This window comes from Astatotilapia calliptera, chromosome 2 (genome assembly GCF_964374335.1).
Source record: "Astatotilapia calliptera chromosome 2, fAstCal68.1, whole genome shotgun sequence".
NCBI classification, from domain to species: Eukaryota; Metazoa; Chordata; class Actinopteri; order Cichliformes; family Cichlidae; genus Astatotilapia; species Astatotilapia calliptera.
Genome location: NC_137423.1, coordinates 9,570,655 through 9,598,048, shown reverse-complemented (window position 1 = coordinate 9,598,048; position 27,394 = coordinate 9,570,655). Strand labels below are relative to the sequence as shown.

Sequence of the window (27,394 nt, the reverse complement as noted above, 5' to 3'; positions counted from 1 at the left end):
GGAAATGAGTATCAGGCACTCCTTAGCAAAAATGGAATCAGGCATGAGACCTCAGCACCATACTCACCACACCAAAATGGTACTGCAGAACGCAATTGGCGTACTCTTTTTGATATGGCCAGGTGTATGTTAATAGAGAAACAGTTACCTAAAGAGTTGTGGACTTACGCAGTGCAAACAGCAGCTGTAGTGAGGAATAGATGTTTTAACAGACGCACAGAACAGACACCATATTTAATGCTGACAGGAAGAAGGCCAAACCTTTCCAGGATGCAGACATTTGGGTCAGTGTGTTATGCCTACAGGCAGAACAAGAGAAAACTAGACTCAAGGTGTGAGAAAGGAATTTTTGTTGGATATGACAAGAACAGTCCAGCTTATATGGTCTACTACCCGGGCAGTGGGAAAGTACAGAAGCATAGACTGGTGAAGTTTGAGACTAAAACAAGAGTAGAGAGACAAACACAGACTGACAAGGTGCCAGATGATGAGGGTGACTTTGAGACACCAAACAGGTTCACCAAGACCAGAGAACAGACTGATGTGAGTACAGAACACACAGATACTCAGGAACAGATCCCAGTAAGCATGTCTGAGATGAGCAGCCAGTCACAGGAGAATGAACTCGACTGCGAGGCTGCAAGGTATCCTTCCAGAGTGAGAAAGAGGCCTGGGTATTTAAGTGAATATGTTACTGATAAGGAGGATTGTGATCAAGTACTTACAAACATGGATTATTGTTACAGAGCAATGTGTAACATTCCCCAAACATTCAAGGAAGCAATAACTTCATCTAACTCAGAGAAATGGGTCAGTGCAATGGATGAAGAGATGCAATCACTAAGAGAAAATGACACATTTACCTTAACCACTTTGCCTGAGGGTAAGAAGACAGTGGGGGGTAGATGGGTGTACGCAGTCAAAAACAATGTTGATGGATCTGAGAAGTACAAGGCACGTTATGTTGCTAAAGGATATAGTCAGAGGATAGGTGTGGATTATGAAGAAACATTTTCCCCTGCTGCTAACCTGACTAGTATCAGAGTGTTGATGCAAAAGGCAGCACAAGAAAACATGCTTTTACACCAGATGGATGTTAAAGCTGCCTATCTTCATGCACCAATAGATTGTGAGGTATTCATGGAACAACCTGAGGGTTATGAGGTAAAATCCGACACAAATGAAAAACTGGTGTGCAAGTTGAAAAAGTCGCTATATGGGCTAAAACAATCAGGCCGGAATTGGAACAAGTTGTTGCATGAATATCTGAATGAGAACGACTTTGTGCAAAACCCCGCTGACCATTGTGTTTACACAAAAATGACAGAAAATAAGAAGGTGATTCTGATTGTATGGGTAGATGACCCGATCATTGCTGCTAGTGATGAAAGTGAACTAACTGTTGTGAAGAAAATGCTTGCAGCAAAATTCAAAATGAAGGATTTGGGTAAACTGAGACATTTCATTGGTATAGATTTTGACCAGAGTGATAACTGTGTAAAAATGTCACAAAAACAATATGTGGAAAAAATACTTGAAAGATTCAACATGCAGGATTGTAAAGAAAGACAGACACCTTGTGAGCAAAAACTGAACTATGCTGATGATGCAGAAAAGATGAGTGATGTCAAAAGGTACAGAGAGGCAGTTGGTAGTCTGATCTATTTGGCTACATGCACAAGACCGGACTTGAGTTTTATAGTCAGTAAACTTTCACAGTACTTTACTGAGCCAACTGAAGACAAATGGACTACAGTAAAACATGTACTGAGTAGGGCTGGGCCATATTATACCGTTCACGGTAATACCGGTATAATGTTAGGCAACAATAGGAAAATGAAATATCGCGATAGAATATGAGTAAAACGCGCATGCGCAGTGCCTTTGTTTTCATACGCACATGGCCGATTGTTGAGTGAAACAGATGAACCAGAATTGGTTTGTAAAAATGGTGCAACTTCAGTGATGTGGAACTGGTTTGGTGTTTGTCCGTCAGATACACGACAAAGCACATTTTTTTGCAGAACATGCAAGCGGCCGTCGTTATTGTCGTATTTGTCGGACTAAGATGCTCTTAAATCTGGGAGTAATCTGGGTCCTAAACTCCTTATACTTCAGTTCAAACGAACACTGCAGCATCACTGAGCGTTAAAAACTGTCTAAATTCTTTCATCTTTAATAAAACGATCAGCATTGCTGCTTTACCAGGTGTAACTATGAAGTTTAACTTCCAGGCATCCATTAAAACAAAATTTATTACATTTAACAGAGTTAGAAGTTAGCGGGAAGCTAGCGGAAGTTAGCTCGCTAGTTACCTAAGCATGATATAGCATGTTCTGACTGAGAGATTTCTGAAAAAAATCAAACGTACAGCTCTGCTATCACTTCCAACATAAATGAAGACAGGAAACTAAACAGCAGTGACGTTTGTAGGGTTACTGAAGTTGGGCTAGCTGGTATATAATGATGTGCTACGTAATCGCTAGCGACACAGCTATGTTAGCATAACATAAACAGGGAAGCTGGAGGACGAACACTAACACTTTTCCACTTATAAAAGTTAACGTTAAGGTTCCTCATGGTTAGAGACAAATGCAATCGCATGGCAGGGTGCTGTAAACAGACCAAACTTCAGTCAGGAGAACAACTGAGATAATCCATCCACAATACGAGGTTAGTCATTAATATACTGCAACAACATGGGAATAGAGCAGCTGCCAGAGAATTCAACATTAATGAATCAATGGTACAGAAGTGGAGGAAGCAAGAAGAATGAGTTTAATAAAGTTTGATTTATCTGACTGCTTTGTTTCGCTTGATGTGCCTTATAATCCCGTGCACCTTATGGTCCGAAAAATACGTATTGCATACTGCAGTTTAATTTTGCAAAGCACCTCTTTTTAACTTCAGTGGATATTATATATGGTTATGCTCAGGATATGTCAGCCCATTTCTACTGGAAATGCCTTTTGATTAAACTTTCAGCAAGGAATTTGTATTTGGACTGTTACATTTTTATAAAGCTTTAATGTACATAAAAACCAGCTTCTTATTTAAGTGAAAATAAATGGAAGGTTTTCTTTTTGCGCTAGTAATGTTGTGGAGTTGTATTTTGTCTCGCATCAATTATATCGTCAGTTATATCGTTATCGCAAATTTTCAAATATATATCGTGATAAATATTTTTGGCCATATCGCCCTGCTCTAGTACTGAGGTATCTGAAAGGGACAACCGAGAAAGAACTGTGTTACAGGAAATGTGACAACAAAGAACTGAGGTTGTGGGCATACAGCGATGCTGATTGGGCAGCTGATGTAACAGACAGACGGAGTACAACTGGTTATTGCATAAGCTTGTCTGTAGATGGTCCTTTAATCTCATGGAAAACCAAAAGACAACCTACTGTTGCATTATCTACCTGTGAAGCGGAGTACATGGCTTTAGCTGCGACCCTACAAGAAGTTTTGTACCTAATGCAACTGTTACAAGGTATTGATGGACAAAAATATGCACCACCAAAAGTTCATGAAGATAATCAGGGTGCAATTGCGTTGGCGAAGAATCCTGTGACGAGACAGAGATGTAAACATGTTGACATAAAGTACAACTTTGTGAGATCAACTGTGAGTGCAGGAAAAATAACTCTGGATTATTGTTCAACAGAAGAGATGGTTGCAGATGTAATGACAAAGCCTGCAACAAAAGTTAAGCTGTTCAAGTTTGAGAAGTTTATGTTTGGGCATTAACATGGTATACGAACATGTATACAGTACTGAGGAAGAAACCTTTTGTTTGTTGTTTTTTTTGTTTACTTAAGAGCATCATAATATGAGAGCAAGTGGGGGTGTTGAAATAAGAAGAGAAAATGCTCTCAATTATGGAGACAGTCAAATGGTTTATTTATGTTTGATGTGTGCTTTACATTTGTGTGGCTGTTAATAAAGTTAGCGCGCTCTAGGGGGCGTATGCGTTCATCAAAAAATGGCCGAAGGCTGATGTGTGATTATTCCTCCCAAAATGTCGTTGATGAAGTTAGCTATGCACGTTAGATTTTACTGCGCATTTTCATACCTCTGCCAACAGAGTGCTTTATCCGCACCTGAGCACAGGTGGCTCCTCCTCCTTCCTGTTGGGAATGCTGGCGAGCACTCAGTAATCCTGTTCTGTTTCCAGCTGTGTGAGAAGAGTCGGACAGCTCCTAATCCTGCCTCCAGGCAGGTCCAGCTGGACCTTCACCGAACCCTGACGACCAATCAGCACTTCTCCTCGCCGTCCAGCCCCGCCCTCCAGCAGCTCCGCCGCATCCTTCTGGCCTTCTCCGGGCATAACCCTGCCATTGGCTACTGCCAGGTACTCAACAGGTCAGAACAAAAGTATAAATTTTATATCTGAGTTCTTATGTGGACCCGCCTTCCAGGCAGAACCTCACCTTCCATCAATGTCCACAGGTTAGCGGCCCTCGCTCTGCTGGTCCTCCAAAGTGACGAAGACGCCTTCTGGTGTCTGGTGGCAGTGGTGGAAGCCATCATGCCTCAGGACTACTACACCAAGAATCTGGTGGCCTCTCAGGTCAGCAGACACACTCACCTGCTTGCCTGCTGTGATCTGTTTTAGTGATCAGTGAGGCTGATCTCTGTGAGTCTTTGTGCTCAGGCGGACCAGCGCGTGCTGAAGGACTTCATGGCGGAGAAGCTTCCTCGCCTGGCATCTCACTTTGAGGATCACAACATTGACGTCTCTCTGGTCACCTTCAACTGGTTCCTGGTGGTTTTTGTGGAGAGTCTGCCCAGCGACATCCTGATGCCTCTGTGGGACGCCTTCCTGTATGAGGGTACCAAGGTACCATACACCCGAACACACCATGACAGAAATGCAGACAACACTTGAATGCACCACAGTAGTGTCCATGGAAACAAAAATGATTTTGTTTTCACCTTTAGATGTCTTTATTTACATTTTAGGAGTAATAAGACATTGTTTACTAAGCATGGGGAACTGTCATGTGACATGAAATAGGAGTGGGAAAGCAGATCATTCTAGTAACGACCTCACAGTCTACCACAAGCAGCGTAAATCCAGACGATGAGCGGGACAATGGCTTTGGGCTTGTTTCTGCAATGTGACAAATGCAGCACAGCTTTTACATCGTTTGTCTCAGGAAATAAAATCACAGTTCAGACACAGAAATATATACCACACAGGGATAAATGCTGACAACAGCTTCAGCCACGTAGATCCAACCCAAAAGTTTAATTTAAACTTAAAGCTCAACTACCAAGTAAGTTAATATTATCTGGCAACTGAGGAACCAAGTGGCTTATTGGAAATCGATCAGAGCTGTAATGAGTAAAGGGCCCAACTGCACCACAACTGAAAGAGTAATTTTATGACTCACCTCCTCAAAGTTTCCAATTAATTGTGTGGCGTGAGTGTCCTGTTATGAAATGCGTGTCTGTGCTGCAGGTGATCTTCAGATACACTCTGGCTCTGTTCAAATACAAAGAGGACGACATCCTGAAGATTCACGACAGCGTGGAGATCTACCAGTACCTACGCTTCTTCACAAAGACCGTCTCCAATGCCAGGTACGCACTCGCCTCCACCCGCCTTAATCTACGAGCTGTTACACTCTCAGAAGTGTAGCGGATGTAGCTGTTGAATCTTTGAGCTTCAAACCCTTTTTACTGAAATTTTGTGAGAAGTTTAAATTTCCCTGATCACAGTAACAACGATTTAAAGATTTTTAAGTATCTGCAGCTCTCGGATACATGTGGTCCAGTCAGTCCAGTATTTCCTGCTCAAACTGCAGTACCTGAAGTATCAAGCAGCATAAAACAGAAACACTCAAGCTGATCAGTTTCCAGTTCCTCTGTGTTGGTGATCGAGTCCTTTCCACCTGCGTGTGTCCATGCAGGAAGCTGACCAGCATCGCCTTCAACGACATGAACCCATTCCCCAGCCGGCTGCTGAGGAACCGGCGAGTGCTCCACCTGGAGCGCCTGCAGGCGGAGCTGCGTGAGCTGGAGGAGCAGCACAAGGAGGTCATCACCGAGAGCGTCGTACGGAAAGACAAAGAGCTCGACGTCATGGTGAGCGAGGACGACGAGGACCTCTGATCACACGGGACGCTTCAGCTGCTCACTTCGAGACGACGATGAGTTTTCCATGAGTTCAAGAGAATTTTACTAAACCGGCTGTTAACTGGTTTCCTTCACACTAAACACAGGATTGTGTCAGGTTCACCATCTCTACTAACACTACAAGGAAACAGACGCATACAGATTTAACTGCATCACATCTCTGAAACAAGCTTGCAGTAAACAAATGTGTACTGTGTTCACGTGTGTAATAAGTCAGGCTGCAGAAATGTGCAGATGTATTTCAGTGAATTCATTTGGATTAATATGTGATAGCTTATTTATTTCATTGCATCTTTTGCTTTATACCTAAAAATGCGTGACATTTCTAAATGTAGTCACATCCCTATGAAACATGGTTGATTATCAGCTGTAGTCACAGCTGGTGATAAAGTAATTAAAATGTCCAGCTATTCAAAAATAGGGCATTCTGCACAATGAGTACTTTTTGGTACTTGAAGTATATTTTGATGCTGATGCTTCAGGGCATTGTGCTGCATTGTCGAAGCTCTCTGGGCTTCCGGTTAGAACGACCTCACAGTGTTTTATTTTGATCTGGTGTAAAGTGCATTGTGCAGAAATGACAGCATGATAGTCACATGATAAAACTGACTTTTCTTTTTTTTTTTAAATTTTACTGGGTGTGCATCTTGTTCAAATGTCTTTTTCAGCATTTGTACATAAATATTCTGTATATAAATATTTGATTTTCATTTATTTTACAGAGTCCTTTATTTTGTTTCACAAATATGACATTCATGTCAAATGACATCTGCAGACTTTATAATGACCAGCAGGGGGCAGTGTATTGCAGTCTATGAGAACATTTACTGAGACCTGTTTCATGCACTAGTTTCATGTCTCATTGAATCCAACATGATGTTGATTTTGTAAATTAAGGTCACATGTTCATCACATCTAATTTCAAAACACTGATCTTTTTTTTTTTTAAATGAATTCCATACCAATTGCAGGAATAAAATAGGAATAAATAACAAACGAGAAATACATACAAAACAAGAGAAAGGCACACATGAGAGAACAGGTCACGTGACAGCACAGCATTATCTACCCACAATTTGAACTAAATAACAGATAGCACAGGCAATGAAAACAAACGGAAATCAGAATAAATTTAAAAACTTTTATTGATGTTAACTTGAAGTGCTGAATTAGCCCTGTTGTCAGTTCAAATCACTTCAATCTATAGCGCACTTTAAGGTCTTTAGACCTTAAAAAGTAATACACAGCAAGGTAAGCTTGCAGCATCTTACTTTAAGGTCAACTGTGAAACTTTGTGGAAAGCCTGAGACAAGTTGATGAGTCAGTGAAGCGCACTTCCTTCTGATGACGGCTATACTGAGGTGAGTTTTTAAGCATATCCTGAACTTTATTCATTATTAGACTTCTGACACCTGGCAAATAAACTCTCACGCGATATGAGAACATAACAGCAAAAAGCCAGTAGCTGGTACATGAATGGATAAAAATTGGATCCCTCAGGGAGGCGCCACCACTTGATCTTCTCCACCGTCGTGGTTGGTGTTCTTCGTCGTCGTTGGCCAAGGTTGAGTCGGAGATCCATCACAAGTAGCCGATGTTGAGGGCCAATATTGGTTGATGGTATGACTTTTACGTTCGTGACTAGGCTGAGATGGGGTCTTCGGACTAGCCAGTAGTCGATTTGGGTGTCTCTGCCGCGGCTGGAGTACGTGATGAGGTGTGCCGGCTTCTTTTTGAAGAAGGTGTTGGTCACGGCAAGATCGTGGGCCTCTGCGTAGTCCAGTACCCGGCAACCCTCGTCGTTTCTGGTCCCAAATCCTTGGCCGCCATGGAATCGGTGATATCCGTTTCTCCCCTTTCCTACATGTCCATTTAGGTCGCCGCCTACCGCCACGTGTTCCTCAGGGCTAATCGTTTGCAGGTGGTCGTCGAGGGCACGCCAGAATTCTGTCTTCTCCTCGTCGGGGCAGTTGGTCTGTGGTGCATAGCAGGAGATAATCCGTAGGACGGTCGGGTCGGCGTCGATCTTCACTGACATGATGCGATCCGATATGCGGGTAACTTCGACCACGTTGTGCCGGAGCTTTATTATTAGACTTCTGACACCTGGCAAATAAACTCTCATGCGATATGAGAACATAACAGCAAAAAGCCAGTAGCTGGTACATGAATGGATAAAAATTGGATCCCTCTTAGATTGAATTGGTTGCCCTCTTATATTACGTTGTTTTGAACCTAACCGCATCCACTGAATTAATGCAGTTTTCAGGACAGTAAAAACAGAGAACTCTGATATACACAATTTCTGATTGCTGATAGTGTTTCTTAATGCAAAATGGGCTTCCATTTAAAATGCAATTGCTTTATGTTCGATCTTTAGTGAAGAAGGGTCATTTTTGATTCTGTGGACAAGGGATGCAAATGGAATGTGAAGGCAACAGGTAGTAGGGTGAATTAGGGTTTCGTGTGGTCTTCAGTGCATGAATTTTATTGCCACTTTATTTCAACTTTTTATTAATGTACTCAAAAGAAAAACAAGAACCACAAAGGAGATTCTTGTGATTCTTGTTTGTGCTATCTGTTTGTGAAAGAAAGCACATTTTACCACATCATACTGTGTTTGCTGCCATTTATTTTACTCGTCCTGCCTGAGTGTCTGGGCTGCGTTTGTCTGTGCACCTTTGTTCTGGCCTTCTGCTGATGGGTTTCACATGCTGGGCTTTCCCTCTTGGTCCACACCCAGCAGCCTGCTGCTGACCACACACAGCCTACAAACTGATCCATCCATGCATCCATCCATGCATGCATGGCCTGGTTATTGTTGAGTTATCACCTCCAGCTCCTTGCTCATAACCAGGTAGATACTGGGCTGGGCCTGATCTCTGAGCTCAATAACAATGACAAAAATGCCAAACACTTTACTCTTCATGGTAAAAAATGTTTATAATACAGTAAAAACTGGATGTAGCCAAAATCTGTGTTTTATATACAGTGTAAGTGAACAACATTGCTACACTGCTGGTGTTTGATTGATAGAGGCTTTCTTTATAAGAACTATGATATCATTTCTTTTGCTGATTAACAGTTTTTATATAATTTTTATATCATATATAGCTTTCAAGAAGCCAAAGATCACTGGACGAAAAGACTACAGACCTGTGGCTCTGACATCTGGTCAGGAAGTCTTTTGAGCGCCTGGTTCTCTCCTATCTTAAGACCCTCACGGCCCCCCTCCTGGACCCCCTGCAGTTTGCATACAGAGCCAACAGGTCTGTAGACGATGCCATCAACATGGCCCTACACTTTGTCCTGCAGAATCTATGCTAGGATCCTGTTTGTGGACTTCAGCTCTACCTTCAACACCATCCTTTCAGACCTCCTTTTTTTTTTTTTTTTTTTTTTTTTTTACTTTGATTTTTATTAGGTTATTTTATCATTGTGGACATACAGTAAAGAAAATAACAAACAGACATACATATAAACAAACATAGAGTCTGGAGTTTACATATCTTTCTCCATTTATCACATTGCAGAAAAAAAAAGAAAACCTATTATGTTATTTCATTTGTGTCACTTCTGAATGTTTTCCACTTCCTCCATAGTCTGTCGTATTTACCTCCCATCAGTCTAATGTTGAGTGTTATTTTTTCCATCTCTGAGATATCCTCTACAATACTGATCCAATCCCGCTGGGTGGGAGGATCTGGATGTAACCACTTCTTTGTAATTGCTTTTTTTTGTTGCGGCCAGAATTATTTTGACTAAATACACGTCCTCTTTTTGTATGTATTCTTTTATGTTTCCTAGATACATCACTTGGCAAGTATTTGGGAATGTATAACTCAAAATATTATCCATATTCATTTTTAAGTCTTCCCAATACTTTTTAATTTTAATGCATTTCCAGAATACATGAGAATGATCCGCTTCCATTTCTCCACACAATCTCCAACAATTTTGTAAACTTGAGGTCAGTTTGCTTTTTATTTTGGGTGTAATGAAAAAACGTGTCAAATTTTTCCAACAAAATTCCCTCCACAACGGCGAATTAGTTGTACTGTGTTGCAATTCACACATATTGAGCCATTCTTTCTCTGTTATTTTTATGGTCAGTTCAACTTCCCATTTCTTTTTAATATAGAGTGTTGAATCTTGTCTATTTTCTTCTAATGACCTATAGAAGGTGGAAATAGTTTTAAATTGTTTATGTTCATAGCAATCTTTTACTTTTCCGACAACCCCCAGTGGTTTCCCAAGCCAGTCAGATTTTATTTGTTTTGCGTAGTAGTCCCTAACTTGCAAATATCTAAAGAAATCTCTATTTTCCAATTTGTATTTGTTTTTTAGTTGTTGGAAACTCATTAGTCCTCCGTTTTTCATAAGGGTACAAACTGCTGTAATCCCTTTTAGTTCCCACTGTTTGAATGTTTGGTCCAGTTGTCCTGCCTTGAAATTTTTATCATGTCTAAACCATCTGAGTATAAATAATTGTTCTTTTAACTGACATTTTTCTATTACTGTGTGCCATATGTCTAATGTAAATTTCACAATTTGATTCATTCCACTTTTATTCTTTGTCATTAAATGTTTGTCAGAGATAAAAATCTGAATGTTGTTTCCCTCGATTTCTTTCTCAATTTCCTTCCATCTTGCCTCATATTCTGGTCTACACCAACCAGCAAGTGGTCTGAGTTGGGCTGCATAGAAGTATTCCCTTAGGTTCGGCAAGGCCATCCCTCCCTTGCACTTCGGGAGTTGCAGTGTTGTTAGTCTTATTCTGGGCTTCTTCCCACCCCAAATAAACCTTGATATCATCTTGTCCCATATTTTGAATTTTTTTTGAGATATAGGAAGTGGGAGTGACTGAAACATGTATAACAGTCTTGGGAGAACATTCATCTTTATTATTTGGATTCTTGAGTAGAAGTTTGTAGGTGTTGCCGACCACCGTTCTAGATCTTTTCTAATGTTGCCCTCCACCTGATTATAGTTTATGTCCGCCATATCTGATAATGATTTTGTCAAGGTTACGCCCAAATATTTCATGTTGTTCGAGTGCCAATTTAATTTGTATTCGTCTCTGATCTTTTGGGAGGGTATATAATTGAATGATAGAATTTGTGTTTTGGATACATTAATTTTATAGCCTGATAAGTATTCAAAGGTATGGAATAGTTGCATCAAAATTGGGAAGCACTTGTCAGGGTTTCGTAGAAAAATAATAACGTCATCAGCAAACAATCCAATAAGGTGTTTTTGTCCAGCAAGGGATACCCCCTCCAACTTTGAATGTTGTCGCACTGCTTGTGCTAGTGGCTCAACATATAAAGCAAAAAGAATTGGTGACAAGACACAGCCCTGTTTTGTACCTCTATATAGCCGAATTCTATCTGTCAGACTGCCATTCACCTTGATTCTAGCTGTAGGTTGATTATAGATTGTCCTTATACATTGTATTGAGCTGTCCTTAAACCCGAATTTTTCCAATACTCCAAATAGGAAGAGCCAGCTTACGCTATCAAATGCCTTTTCTTGATCTAAGCTAATTAACACAGTACCGATATTCGTTTTTTCTGCATTGTCAATAATGTGAAGGACTCTCCTTATATTGTCCTGTGCCTGACGTCCCTTGATGAATCCAGTTTGATCCACTTCTATCAGATCTGGTACAAATTTTTGGAGTCTTTTGCTAATGATCGAAGCGTACAATTTATAGTCGTTATTTAGGAGGGAAATGGGTCTATAATTCTTGCAGTATTCTTTGTTTTTTCCTTCTTTGGGTAAGATTGTTATAATAGCTTCTCCCCATGATGGTGGAGCTATTCCCTGATTCAGAGTCCAGTTGAAGCAAGATAGAAGAAGTGGCTTGAGTTCTTCTTTGAAAACTTTGTAAAATTCAGCCTGAAAGCCATCGCTTCCTGGGGCTTTATTTGTTTTCTGTTCGGCAATAACTGTATCTAGTTCCTTATCTGTAATCTGTGAAATCAGTAACTTGTTTTGGGTATCTCCTATGGAGGGCAGATCCAGCGGGTCAAGAAAATTTTTTATTGTCTCAAGGTCTGCGGCTGCCGGTTGTGAATACAGTCTCGTGTAATATTTTTTAAATTCATTTTCTATCTCATTAGGCATATAGTATAATTTGTTACTATCCAAATTTCTTACTTTATCAATAATCCTTGATCTCTGCTTTTTACGCAGTCTACTGGCAAGTATTTTAGTTGCTTTGGGCCCTGATTCGTAATAGGTTTGTTGCATATACCTAGCCTTTTTTTCTACTTCTTCTTTTAGTAATTCATCAATTTGGTTTCTGATGTCTGATATTTCTTCTAGAATTTCAGGATTCTTAAGTAGTTTATGTTCCCTCTCCAGATGTTTAAGTTTTTCTATCAAATTTTTATATAGGGCCAGTCGCGCTTTTTTTTGTGCTGCTGTTAGGGCTATGAGTTTTCCCCTTAAGACTGCCTTTAATGCATCCCAAAGTATAGTTGGGCTCACATCTCCGGTATCATTGTCTTCTATATACATTTTTATATCTTCTTTAATTTTCTTAACATGTTCATCCCTATTTAAAATACCCAAATTAAGTCTCCATGCTGTATGTATTTTCCTATTATCGAGACTGATTTCTAGACTAATCAAACTATGGTCTGAGACATCTGCCACACCTATTTTACAATCTATAACATTATGAAGTTCTTCAATATTAATTAGAAAATAATCAATTCTCGAATATGTGGCATGAGGTGCAGAGTAGTGGGTGTAGTCCCTGGTTTGAGGATTACGTGTTCTCCATACATCAATCAGTCCCACCTCTTGTACTATTGTATTCATAAAATTAGACAAACGATGTTTACATGTTGCAGCGCTGGTAGTGTCAATATCCCGATTTAGCACAACATTGTAATCCCCTGCACATATCACCAGACCTTCAGATTCTTGTGTCACTAAATTGAATAAATCTTTGTAATCACTTTTCTTACTTCCTGGTGGGGCGTAGATATTAACCAGGGTAACTAGTTTATTTTCCAATTTCCCTTTAATTAGTAAGTATCTACCCTCTTTATCAGACACTTCTTTGTGGCATTCAAATTGTACAGAGTTTGCTATTAAAATAGCTACTCCTCTTTTCTGACTTTGTCTGTAGGAATTGTAATAGGTGTTTTTATAACCAAATCTTTTCAATTTTTCATGTTCCTGTTGGGGCAGGTGAGTCTCCTGCAAGAATATTACCTGTGCCTTTTCTTTTTTGAGTTTTGTTACCACTTTACTTCTTTTGATTGGGTTATTCAGACCATTCACATTCAGTGACACCAGTTTTATATTATTAAAAGGCATATAATCCACGCGATTGTAGATCGTAATTCTCCAGACAACAAAAAATTGTGGCCTTGACATTTGGCCAACCACCATATACCATTACAACAGTGCAAAATAAAATAAAAAACAAAAAAACAAACAAAAAAACAAACAAACCCTATAACACCCGGCTTCCACGTTGGGGTGAACGCTTCCCACCCCGAATCCCCGTTGGCAGGCTGAGGAGAAAGTCTCTTCACAGAGGGCCCCTCCTTGGCGGTGATACATAATGTTTCACACATCCAAAAGTCCAACGATCTCTGGCAGCGATATTTAAAGTCACAGCGAAGTCTACTTTGTATTAAACTATTCAGTAGGTGCTCTTTTTTGATCGTTGTTCTCACACTTAGGAATAGATTGTCACTCTCGGAAGAGGAAGGAGAAGAAAAAAAAAAAAAAAAAGGGGGGAAAGGGGGAAAGGGGGAAACCCCGGGTAGAGAATAATTGAGGACTCACAGTTCTAAAGTTAAGTAATCCCGTGGGAAAAATAATCAATACCTTGAGTGACATAGATGAGATCTTCATGTCTTGAGAGCAGCTTGTATTATCCTCTTACTGCGCCGATTCACTGCCACACTGTTGCTCGTAAAAGATGCTCCATCTCCGGTCCCAAATCCGTTGAATCTGCTCCTGGCAGCTGCACAGTGTATCCTCTCTTTCTCAGCTCTAGCGCAGCCTCCCTTGCGCTGCCGTAGGTTCGTACACCCGTATCCCAATGGATACGAATTTTGTCCAGCGGTGTTTGGAATCTGACGCCTTTTTCTTTCAATGCCCTTTTGATGTTCCCATATTCCCGACGTTTCTGGGCCACCTCTGTGGCATAATCATGGTCAAATAATATATGCTGACCTTCATACTCCACTTTGCCAGCCCAGGCTCTTTTCAAGATGTCCTCCTTACATATATATTCCTGAAAATTTATTATTATTGACCTGGGCGGCGCATTCTGACCCGGTTTTCCCGTCAACGCTCTATGGGCTCGTTGTATCCGTAGTCTCATATCCTGTGGCAATGAAAGAGCTTTTTTCAATAAATCTTCCACGAACTGTGGCATCGATTCACCTTCTACTCCTTCCGGGACTCCGTAAAGTCGAATATTATTCCTCCTGGATCGTCCTTCCAAATCCGTCATCTTTCTTTGTATAGATTTGTAGTTTTCCATAACTTTGATTATAGCATCTTTCATGGCTGCGTTTAATTTCTCCGCTTCCGCTATTCGTGTCTCTGCTTCTGTCAATTTACGCTCAAGTGTGTTGGCTTTTTCAGTATTTGCAGAGATGCTTTGATAGACTTCTGTTTTCAATAATGCCAACTCAACTCTCATGTCTTGTTTCAACTCTTCTCTAATTTTTAGCATATCTTGTTTACTTTCAGCGCGAAATGTTTGCAGCTCCATCTTGATGTCTTTTAACATTTCGCTAACACTCTCGGAGTCCCGCCGTTGATCAGAGTTATCCATTTCTTTATATTCTTGGTATGCTGCTCGCTTTTTGTGACTTCTCGTCTTCTTACCCCCACTCATCCCAGTCAAGAATCACGAATAATTGTGTATCTTCTTGAATTTGGGGGGTTAATTAGAAAAGTTTGCTGCCAGACTCCCAACTACACATCCATCTTGGTTTCTCCTTCCGGAAGTCTGAGCTAGGTAAACCAGAGAAATTAGGTTTTGACCAGTGATTTTAAACATGACACCCCCTTTCAGACCTTCTTCAAGGATTGCTTTCCCAGATGAATGTGCCTGATCCCATCTGCCGGTGGATCACTGACTTCCTGACGGACAGGAAGCAACCAGTGAGGCTGGGGAAGAATGTCTTGGACTCCCGGACCATCAGCACGAGCTCCCCTCAGGCCTGTGTTCTTTCTTCTATGCCCTTCTCCCTGTACACCAACTGCCGCACCTCCAACCACCAGTCTGTCAAATTAATTAAGCTTGCAGATGACACCACCATTATTGGACTCCTCTCAGACGGGGATAAGTCTGCCTACAGGATGGAGGCTGAACATCTGGTGTCCTGATGCAGCCGCAACAACCAGGTGCTGAATAAGTGTTATTTTCATTTACCACTGGCCCAAGTACATTTTTATTGGCTTGTGAACAAAGCTGTAGTTTTTGTATTTTTAAATATTAACGCAATTTAATTGAGACATTATTTATATTATTTCACTTTCAATGTGAAAAATGCTGTAAAAACGTTGAAAATAATGGTCACCCCTGTTCGCTGCAATGTAAAATAGTACAACTGCTGTCAGCCTTCATTAAGTTGCATCATTTAAACATTTGCATATTTTTATTCAACTTCTGCAGGATGCTTTGATGAAAGACTCCCTTTTCCCAAGTAGAGGCTTTACTAGAGGTCACAGGAACAGCGCTGCTGTTTTGGATGCGGAAAAATGTTGTCTTTCACTCTACCTGAGCTCAGTGTCCCAGTAAGGGCTCCGCCTCATTGTAGCTGACGCTGAAATGTTTGTGTGGGTTGCCATGACAACACCAGAAGTGCATCTGAGATCGTGTCCAAATTCATGGGCTGCATCCTCCTGAGGACTCGGTGTTCTGACAAAACGTCTTACTTTGGCAAAACGTCCTACCGTAAGTAGTTCATGCGTTCTCGGCGGCTCTAGTGACCCTCGAACTCTCGGCTAGCTATCGAGGTGGTGGATAACATACGTCTCCCCCACAAGAGCACGAATCTACAACTTTTCTACTACTGGTTTTACAAGGCGTACACGGTAAAAACATTATGCTGTTATTTGTTAAGCACTTGTGCACCTTGTGAAAAGAAATAAGTGGCTGAGATGGATGTCATATGTGCTATTGATATTATTTTACTCGTTTCTAGTTTTCACGGTGCTCCATGATTGTGAGAGGAATAAAAAAGAATTGTGGACATCAGTACGAAGCATGGATTCTTTTGACCAGAGTAGATACACTGGTCCCTTGAATATACTAATCTTTTTGAGGTGGGTGACTGTTCCTGTGTATTTACAGAAACAATGGTTGTGATAACCTCAGCTGTTTCAGAGGGTGACTGTTCGTTGCTTTGCGCACTTTTAAATCTGTATACAATGGTTTGTTCCCTTTTTGTGTTCTGAGGTGTACTAGATGTATTATACCGGTCCCTCGAATCTACAAATCTTTTAGATGTGGATGACTGTTCATTTTCATCTGTGTTTACAGAAACACTGGGTGTTGGAACCTCAGTAGTTTCTTTTTGGCTGACAGACTCTGGAGCTGTACAAGAGGAATAAAGAGCTGCAATGCTTTCGTGAACCTGACCTGGGAAGGGAGAGAAATATATTTTTGTTTTGTTTTTGTTTGTCTTCTTGTTTTTTTTTTTTTGTTTTTTTTTTATTCATATTTTGAATGGACAGAAACGTTAACAAATATACAACTGGAATAATCATACTGTCAGTTCTCTGTCCGTTTCTTAACAACAACCAACAAATAAGGACTAACAGTAACTAAGACAAACAGACAAACAAAAAAACAAAACAAAACAAAAAAAAAATCCCAGGAGAAACAAAATGATATACCGCCTCCTGGGAAACATCAGCAAAAACAAAAGTAATGGGGGCAAAACACCCAGGTGCCTAAAAACAAAACATAACCTTGACCACTGATGACATTAAGACAATTTCTTCCCTCTACTGACTTTCAAAGTAAAAAAAAAAAAAAAGAAAAAAAAAGACAACAACAAAAATACCAATGACACATGAACCCCCCCCAAAAGAACATTTATCATAATATCTAGGAGACATTGTCGATGTACACCAAAAAAGGACCCCAGACCTGCTCAAAAATGTCTTCTCTCCCCTTAATTCTGTACATAACCCGTTCATATGATGCCATCTTAGACATTTGTTCAGTCCATTCCCTGAGAGAACAGGGGCTGGATGACTTCCAGTGCCTAAGTATTATCCTGCATCCAGTTATGAAAGCCAGACGCATCCACAATCTCTGTTTTTTTGAAAGGATAATTTGTCTTCTTGTTTTATTTTATTCCTTGTGGGATTTGGATCCAACAAGTAAAGTATGCATATTATGCACACACACAAACACACATGCAGCTATTACCATTTCTTGTATTCTTGAATAAAGACATTGATCTGACACATTTAAAATGCAGCCAATTGTTTTTATTGTTATATTATTAAGAAAAAAGAAAAGGTGGGGGTGGGGGGATGTAAAGAAGAGCTTAAAGGAAAGGGCTAGAGGAGAGAAAACCCCAACAATTAGCAGGGCATTTTTTTACTTGGACAAATTGTTAATAAAGTTTCCATATCTGTAACAATGATGACAGTATAATTGTTTATAAACAATTATATTGACAATTATATGTGTCCAGTATGTTGGCTCATTTTCTTTTACTTTTTGCATTTGAAAATAAAAGTTGGGCTGATTTTGACACCATTACAAGAAGTGTTGTTAATGATTCTTTTTGAATTAAAATCAGGTTACCACAAATTGTTTTTTAATTTAATTTAATTTGAAATGTTTGTCAGTGGGTAAACAATTCGTAATGCAAAGTCAGAAACATCGAGTTATTCTTGTACTGCATGCTTGCAATAAATAAGTTGTCCTAACAGTCAGTCAAAGGAGCTTGGAAAGAAAAGCGTCTGGACTTCTTTGAGTTGAAGTGACTGATATATATATTTTTTGTCTGTTTGTTTTGTTGGTTTTTGTTTTTTGCCCTTTATCACCATTCCTCTTCCCTGCTGTTTTTCTTTCCCTCTTTCTTTCTCCCCTTTCTTTCCCCCAGTCATGTCTGTCCTATGTGTAGCAAGTGAAAATAAAATAAACAAGAAAAACAAAGGTGAATCAAATAGACCAATACAGCAAGGCCGGGATGGTCCATTTGGTAAAGTAAATCCGTTAGTTATATTTAACATAATGTTAAATGGTAACATTCTGTTTACAATGTTACCATTTCACATTGTGTTAAATGGTAACATTCTGTTTACAATGTTACCATTTCACATTATGTTAAATGGTAACATTCTGTTTACAATGTTACCATTTAACATTATGTTAAATGGTAACATTCTGTTTACAATGTTACCATTTTACATTATGTTAAATGGTAACATTCTGTTTACAATGTTACAATTTCACATTATGTTAAATGGTAACATTCTGTTTACAATGTTACCATTTCACATTGTGTTAAATGGTAACATTCTGTTTACAATGTTACCATTTCACATTATGTTAAATGGTAACATTCTGTTTACAATGTTACCATTTAACATTATGTTAAATGGTAACATTCTGTTTACAATGTTACCATTTTACATTATGTTAAATGGTAACATTCTGTTTACAATGTTACAATTTCACATTATGTTAAATGGCAACATTCTGTTTACAATGTTACCATTTTACATTGTGTTAAATGGTAACATTCTGTTTACGATGTTACCATTTACATTATGTTAAATGGTAACATTATGTTTACGAGGTTACCATTTACATTATGTTAAATGGTAACATTCTGTTTACAATGTTACCATTTTACATTATGTTAAATTGTCAGTAGGCCTGGTACCGGAACCGGTACTGGACCCCCTTTTACTTTCAGCCATCAGAAGAGGGTACACTGTGGTCATAACAATACTCAGACTGTAGCATTTAAAGGTCCCAAAGTGTACCAGGAAAATATCCCCCGCACGATTACACCAGCAGCCTGAATTGTGAATGTGAGGGAGGATGGATCCATGCTTTCATGTTGTTCACTCCAGGCTGATATAAAAATGATATAACTAATACTACTTCTACTAATAATGCCAATAACAACAAAATAATAATAATAATGTCAAAAATACCAGTAATAATAATAACAATAACAACATAAACAACAACATTACTACTACTAATAATAAAGATAAACAAATGTATTAAAAAATTAATAATGATAATAATAATAATAAAACTGATCATAACAGTAACAATATCAATCATAACAACAACAGTACTAACAACAATAATAACAATAACAATGAAGGTGTTGCTGCAGATCTGAGTCCCGACTCTGCTGCCTTTCTAGTGCGGCAAAGAAAGTAAGAAATAGAAAAAGAAAAACACAAATAAACTGAGTGTGAGGGTTTTTCTACAAGTTACACTGAATATTTGCACAGACATGCTGACTGTTTGCTGGGAGACGTCACCTGTCTTTTATAGAATAGCAGGTAAGCTGTTCTCTGCCGCTGCTCACACACAGACTCACACGTGGTCTGGCAGACCAACTCGTCATCGTACGTGAGCCGGCTGTCTGTGACGTCGTCTCTTCCGCTCATCTGGTGAACGCCGTCACAGACGTAATGTCCTGAGAGGAGAAGGCGCACTTATTAACGTCTCATAAACTTTCAAAGCTGACCTGCATTCAGCACATGTGTCTGAAAGCACCCACTCACCGCTGTAAGCTGAGGAGCCCAAACGACTGATCACGCTGACCAACAAATAGCGAGCAGTTTACTGGGAGAGGGCAGCGGCACCACCCGTTAGCTTAGAAATGGGCTCCATCCATACTTGAAATGAACGGTGTGCCTTTTCCCTTACCTCTTCAGTAAAGGCTGTGTCCTGGCTGATCACCAGCTGCTGTGTCAGAACAATGGGGCTGTTCTTCTTCTCCACGGTGAATGATGGAGTGAACGTAAACCACTTCAGCTGGAGGATCAGCACACTGAAAGAGATGAGACAAAGAGGAGAGGCTCAAAGGAAGACGCAAGGAGGACATGACATGAACAAAACTGACACCGACTGAACTGTGGTGGTTTGAGGCCTTTGGGGACCGATTTGAGGTTACTCACTTTGGCAGGTTCAAGAACAACAGCTCCTCTTTGATCTTCTTAGCTCCGCACTGGCATTCGTAGTCCAACAGGCCGCCCTGCAGCAGGGAGCAGGAGGAACAGGTGCATTAGAGTTAAACTCTTTTACAGATGAATTCACATATTCGTGGGAGCAAGCCTGTTCACAGAATAGAGTCTAAACGAGCTCTTACTTTCAGACTCCAGCCCCGCCCTTCAGCAGCTCCGCAGCATCCTGCTGGCTGGCACAACCTTGCCATTGGCTGCTGCCAGGGACTCAACAGGTTAGAACAAAAATATAAATATTATATCTGAGTTCTTATGTGGACCCGCCTTCCAGGCAGAACCTCACCTTCCATCAATGTCCACAGGTTAGCGGCCCTCGCTCTGCTGGTCCTCCAAAGTGACGAAGACGCCTTCTGGTGTCTGGTGGCAGTGGTGGAAGCCATCATGCCTCAGGACTACTACACCAAGAATCTGGTTGGCCTCTCAGGTCAGCAGACACACTCACCTGCTTGCCTGCTGTGATCTGTTTTAGTGATCAGTGAGGCTGATCTCTGTGAGTCTTTGTGCTCAGGCGGACCAGCGCGTGCTGAAGGACTTCATGGCGGAGAAGCTTCCTCGCCTGGCATCTCACTTTGAGGATCACAACATTGACGTCTCTCTGGTCACCTTCAACTGGTTCCTGGTGGTTTTTGTGGAGAGTCTGCCCAGCGACATCCTGATGCCTCTGTGGGACGCCTTCCTGTATGAGGGTACCAAGGTACCATACACCCGAACACACCATGACAGAAATGCAGACAACACTTGAATGCACCACAGTAGTGTCCATGGAAACAAAAATGATTTTGTTTTCACCTTTAGATGTCTTTATTTACATTTTAGGAGTAATAAGACATTGTTTACTAAGCATGGGGAACTGTCATGTGACATGAAATAGGAGTGGGAAAGCAGATAATTCTAGTAACGACCTCACAGTCTACCACAAGCAGCGTAAATCCAGACGATGAGCGGGACAATGGCTTTGGGCTTGTTTCTGCAATGTGACAAATGCAGCACAGCTTTTACATCGTTTGTCTCAGGAAATAAAATCACAGTTCAGACACAGAAATATATACCACACAGGGATAAATGCTGACAACAGCTTCAGCCACGTAGATCTAACCCAAAAGTTTAATTTAAACTTAAAGCTCAACTACCAAGTAAGTTAATATTATCTGGCAACTGAGGAACCAAGTGGCTTATTGGAAATCGATCAGAGCTGTAATGAGTAAAGGGCCCAACTGCACCACAACTGAAAGAGTAATTTTATGACTCACCTCCTCAAAGTTTCCAATTAATTGTGTGGCGTGAGTGTCCTGTTATGAAATGAGTGTCTGTGCTGCAGGTGATCTTCAGATACACTCTGGCTCTGTTCAAATACAAAGAGGACGACATCCTGAAGATTCACGACAGCGTGGAGATCTACCAGTACCTACGCTTCTTCACAAAGACCGTCTCCAATGCCAGGTACGCACTCGCCTCCACCCGCCTTAATCTACGAGCTGTTACACTCTCAGAAGTGTAGCGGATGTAGCTGTTGAATCTTTGAGCTTCAAACCCTTTTTACTGAAATTTTGTGAGAAGTTTAAATTTCCCTGATCACAGTAACAACGATTTAAAGATTTTTAAGTATCTGCAGCTCTCGGATACATGTGGTCCAGTCAGTCCAGTATTTCCTGCTCAAACTGCAGTACCTGAAGTATCAAGCAGCATAAAACAGAAACACTCAAGCTGATCAGTTTCCAGTTCCTCTGTGTTGGTGATCGAGTCCTTTCCACCTGCGTGTGTCCATGCAGGAAGCTGACCAGCATCGCCTTCAACGACATGAACCCATTCCCCAGCCGGCTGCTGAGGAACCGGCGAGTGCTCCACCTGGAGCGCCTGCAGGCGGAGCTGCGTGAGCTGGAGGAGCAGCACAAGGAGTTCATCACCGAGAGCGTCGTACGGAAAGACAAAGAGCTCGACGTCATGGTGAGCGAGGACGACGAGGACCTCTGATCACACGGGACGCTTCAGCTGCTCACTTCGAGACGACGATGAGTTTTCCATGAGTTCAAGAGAATTTTACTAAACCGGCTGTTAACTGGTTTCCTTCACACTAAACACAGGATTGTGTCAGGTTCACCATCTCACCATCTTTTTTTTTTTTTACATTTTACTGGGTGTGCATCTTGTTCAAATGTCTTTTTCAGCATTTGTACATAAATATTCTGTATATAAAGATTTGATTTTCATTTATTTTACAGAGTCCTTTATTTTGTTTCACAAATATGACATTCATGTCAAATGACATCTGCAGACTTTATAATGACCAGCAGGGGGCAGTGTATTGCAGTCTATGAGAACATTTACTGAGACCTGTTTCATGCACTAGTTTCATGTCTCATTGAATCCAACATGTTGATTTTGTAAATTAAGGTCACATGTTCATCACATCTAATTTCAAAACACTGATCAATTTTAAAAAAAAATGAATTCCATACCAATTGCAGGAATAAAATAGGAATAAATAACAAACGAGAAATACATACAAAACAAGAGAAAGGCACACATGAGAGAACAGGTCACATGACAGCACAGCATTATCTACCCACAATTTGAACTAAATAACAGATAGCACAGGCAATGAAAACAAACGGAAATCAGAATAAATTTAAAAACTTTTATTGATGTTAACTTGAAGTGCTGAATTAGCCCTGTTGTCAGTTCAAATCACTTCAATCTATAGCGCACTTTAAGGTCTTTAGACCTTAAAAAGTAATACACTGCAAGGTAAGCTTGCAGCATCTTACTTTAAGGTCAACTGTGAAACTTTGTGGAAAGCCTGTGACAAGTTGATGAGTCAGTGAAGCGCACTTCCTTCTGATGACGGCTATACTGAGGTGAGTTTTTAAGCATATCCTGAACTTTATTCATTATTAGACTTCTGACACCTGGCAAATAAACTCTCACGCGATATGAGAACATAACAGCAAAAAGCCAGTAGCTGGTACATGAATGGATAAAAATTGGATCCCTCAGGGAGGCGCCACCACTTGATCTTCTCCACCGTCGTGGTTGGTGTTCTTCATCGTCGTTGGCCAAGGTTGAGTCGGAGATCCATCACAAGTAGCCGATGTTGAGGGCCAATATTGGTTGATGGTATGACTTTTACGTTCGTGACTAGGCTGAGATGGGGTCTTCGGACTAGCCAGTAGTCGATTTGGGTGTCTCTGCTGCCGCTGGAGTACGTGATGAGGTGTGCCGCCTTCTTTTTGAAGAAGGTGTTGGTCACGGCAAGATCGTGGGCCTCTGCGTAGTCCAGTACCCGGCAACCGTCGTCGTTTCTGGTCCCAAATCCTTGGCCGCCATGGAATCGGTGATATCCGTCTCTCCCCTTGCCTACATGTCCATTTAGGTCGCCGCCTACCGCCACGTGTTCCTCAGGGCTAATCGTTTGCAGGTGGTCGTCGAGGGCGCGCCAGAATTCTGTCTTCTCCTCGTCGGGGCAGTTGGTCTGTGGTGCATAGCAGGAGATCAGGGGGGGGCTAGAGGGGCTTGAGCACCCGCCCCTTTCCTGATGAGTGCCCAAAGTGCCCTTTTGTTGAGGCAACTTTTAAATTTTTTTTATTTATTTATTTATTTTATGTGTGTGTGCGTGCGGAGTCCTGTCTGTGCCCCTCAACAATAATATTTAACTATTAATCATAGTTTTGCTAAATAAAAGGATCTGGCTTGCATCAGTCACATGATCACATTTAACCAATGATCGCCCTCGACGGCAGAACGCGCTGGTTACGAGCCGGGAACGAGCTCACAAAGAGCACGCGCATTTGTTGCGGTCCGGAGCTGCAGGAGAAACACAAGTTAACTCAGAGACACAGACTGATGCGACAAACCCAGTAAGTAGGTGTACAGCGCACACTGTAGTGTGTAGCACACAGGAGTATTAGCTTATTACATACACGTTGGTAAGCTGTCTTGTTGCAACTGACGAACTGAAACAAACGAGCGTGCTGTGTGTGCAACAGCGTGACAAACATTACCTGTCCTTTTATTAACTGCACAAGTAGTGCTGGTCATAGCTGCTGGCTACCTGTGTAAGGCTGTCATGGGTCTGTAGCTCTGTCACCGTTTTAGGGAACATATTTAGTTTTAAAGTAAGTTTCTGGGCATTTCCTGCCTTTCTGGAGGGATTATATTTCACTAAAAAACGATCTAATATGCATGTCCACATAATAATTATTATAATTATAATATATTAAAAAACACACGCTGTATTTTAAAGAACATACATTAAGAAGCAGATTATATTAGATTTATATTTTAAATAAGACAAAAGTTGGATTTTACAGCAGTAAAATGATTGTATCTCTACAGTTTAAAAATGTAATAAGCTTTGCCCTGCACAGAGTGGATAGTGAAACAAATGGAATCATCATAAATACATTATTTCATATTTATTACTTCCCCCTCCTCATTGCTTTATTATTGTAGCTCTAGTAATAAATAATAATTTAAGGATGCCCATAGTATATACAGTATTCTGAAGAAGGTCTAAAATGTCACTGTGTGTGCATGTGTGTGTTTTATTTAGCTGGATTTAAAAAAATATTACTCATGATATAACATTGTGCAGACATGGCTGGTAAGGACATGAGGAGGAAACAGTAGGAGCTGTATGAGGCTACTAAAGGCAGGGCTATAACATTTTGCTGTCATCATTTTATTATAGATTAAGTGCAAGAGTTGTTAGGTGTGGATAATTAGATTATAGTTTATTGCAATAGCAAGTTGTGCCTTGTTCTCAGATAGACAGCAAGTGGAGAGTGATATATGAAATGATGGGAAGGAAGGAAGAAGAGAAGCAAAGAGTGATTCACAGGCAGAGCCGAGTTTATGTCACAGTTTTTCGTTGCCTTATGGTTCCAAGCGCTGTCACCAATCTTTGCATTTTGTTATTATCTCATGAAACTTGTTTAATCAGCTACCATCTCTCCTGTGGACTTTTTAATGTCTACAGTCTCAGATCAACACAGCCCTGCCCTTCCCATATTAGATTCTTGATGAATGTGTGTTGTTGTTATTCAGCATGGTTCAATGTGCCCCTTTTTAACTTTGAGCACCCGCCCCTTTAAACCTCTCTGCACGTCCCTGATAGAGACAGGTTTTAAAGACTAGAAATGAAAACATGTGAGTCCTGTCTTTAAATAAAAATATATAATTCCCTATATTCCTATCTATTCTTGACATTGAAGCTTTACTCTTCTTGATATTGTGACAAAATACTCTTGGGTTAACCACGAGCTTTCTAAAAACTTGCATATAACAATTGTGCACCATTCATTCCTCATCTTTGCTGCCCATCATTACAACTTTGCTAATGATGGGCAGCAGGTTAGTGTCATGATGTCACCTCAGACATAGTTAAAAGCCCTGTTAACGTAGCTGCTTCTCGCCGGGTGCGGTGGCGCGTGCCTGTAATCCAAGCTACCGGGAGGCTGAGGTTGGAGGATCGTTGGAGCTCACGAGCTCTGAGCTGCAGCAGGCTATGTCGATTAACACAAAATAATTATCCTCATTCAAAAGTCATGTAAGAACCTCATTGGCTTACGGAATGTTGATGTTATTTAAAAAATTCATACAAAAACATGACCTCATTCTAGAATGTCATGTGACAACCTCATTGGCTTATGGAATTGTGATGTCACAGGCTTCTGAATCCATAAATAGGGGTGAGGAGGTACAACTTTCAGTCCGTTATTTGCAGCACTTATGTTAGCAGCATTCAAACGTTCACCAGTAAAGCATTTTCAAACATCTGGATACTTTTCGTACTCACGGTATACAGACTCCAACATGTCTCAGAAAGAGCAAGAAAGACAAGAAGCTGACCCCAGCTCTATTCCATGGTATGAGTCCCTAGACCCTTACATCAGCTCTCTTCCTTGGGATGAACAGGTGGAATTAGAGGAAAAGCGATTGGAAGAAATGGAGAAGGAAAATCTCATGAACAGAGAAAAGATTAAGATCCTGACAGAAGAAAATGAGAGAAAGAGCGCTGAATTAGAAAAATTATCCTACCAGCTTCAGGAAAGGGAAGGTATTATTGAGGAGAAACAATGGGCTCTCCAAGATAAGAAGAATCACGAGCTCCAAGAAAAGCTTGATGAAGCTCTAGAAAAAATTAAAGATCTGCTCCAAAATGAGAAAAAAGAGAGCATTAAAGGGGATAAAATGCTCAAGAAGAATCACGAGCTCCAAGAAAAGCTTGATGGAGCTCTGGAAAAAAATAAAGATCTGCTCCAAAAGGAGAAAAAAGAGAGCATAAAACAGGAAAACATGGTCAAGAAGAATCAGGAGCTCCAAGAGAAGCTTGACGAAGCTCTGGAAAAACTGAAGGAAATCCACCAAGAAGAGAAGCAACAGTCCACACAGCAGAGAGACATGCAGAGCAAACTCCAAGCCATGGAGGAAAAATACAAAGCGCTGCAGGTGAAACATGACAAAACTCTGCACAAAAGTCAACAGTTGCTTCAAGACAAGAAGCAAATGGAAATGAAACAGAAGGAAATTGACTCCAAGCTTGATGAGATGGAGGAAAAACACAGATCGCTCCAAATCAAGCTTGAGAAAACAGTGCACAGAAATAAAGAGTTCATTCAAGAGAGAGAGCAACAAGAAATGCTGGAGAAAGAAACAGACTCCCAGCTTGAAGTCTTGGAGGAAAAACTGAAAATGCTGCAACTAACTCTTGAGGAAACACTGCTCAAAAATAAAGAGCTGCTTCAAGAAAAAGACCAACAGAAAATACATCAGGAAGAAATGGATTGCAAGCTGAGGAACATCGAGAAACAAAATGAAGGCTTGCAAGTGATGCTTGATGAAGCTCTGGAGAGAAATAAAGAGTTTCTGCACGAGAAAGACCAACAGAAAATAAAAAAGGAAGAAATGGATTGCAAGCTGAGGCACATCAAGAAACAGAATGAAGGCTTGCAAGTGATGCTTGATGAAGCTCTGGAGAGAAATAAAGAGTTTCTTCACAAGATAGACCAACAGAAAATAAAAAAGGAAG

General features: G+C 40.6%; 1 protein-coding gene across 1 annotated transcript; it reads left to right on the top strand.

The window, feature by feature from the left end:
- Positions 1 to 1,340: 1,340 nt before the first annotated feature.
- On the top strand, positions 1,341 to 6,117 carry LOC145420604 (TBC1 domain family member 2A-like). The gene is made up of 5 exons (XM_080289996.1): positions 1,341 to 4,362; positions 4,450 to 4,570; positions 4,655 to 4,840; positions 5,465 to 5,586; positions 5,916 to 6,117. Exons 1-5 carry the CDS (start codon positions 4,019 to 4,021, stop codon positions 6,115 to 6,117), a joined length of 975 nt encoding a protein of 324 aa, XP_080146122.1. The 5' UTR covers positions 1,341 to 4,018.
- The last annotated feature ends 21,277 nt before the right edge of the window (positions 6,118 to 27,394 follow it).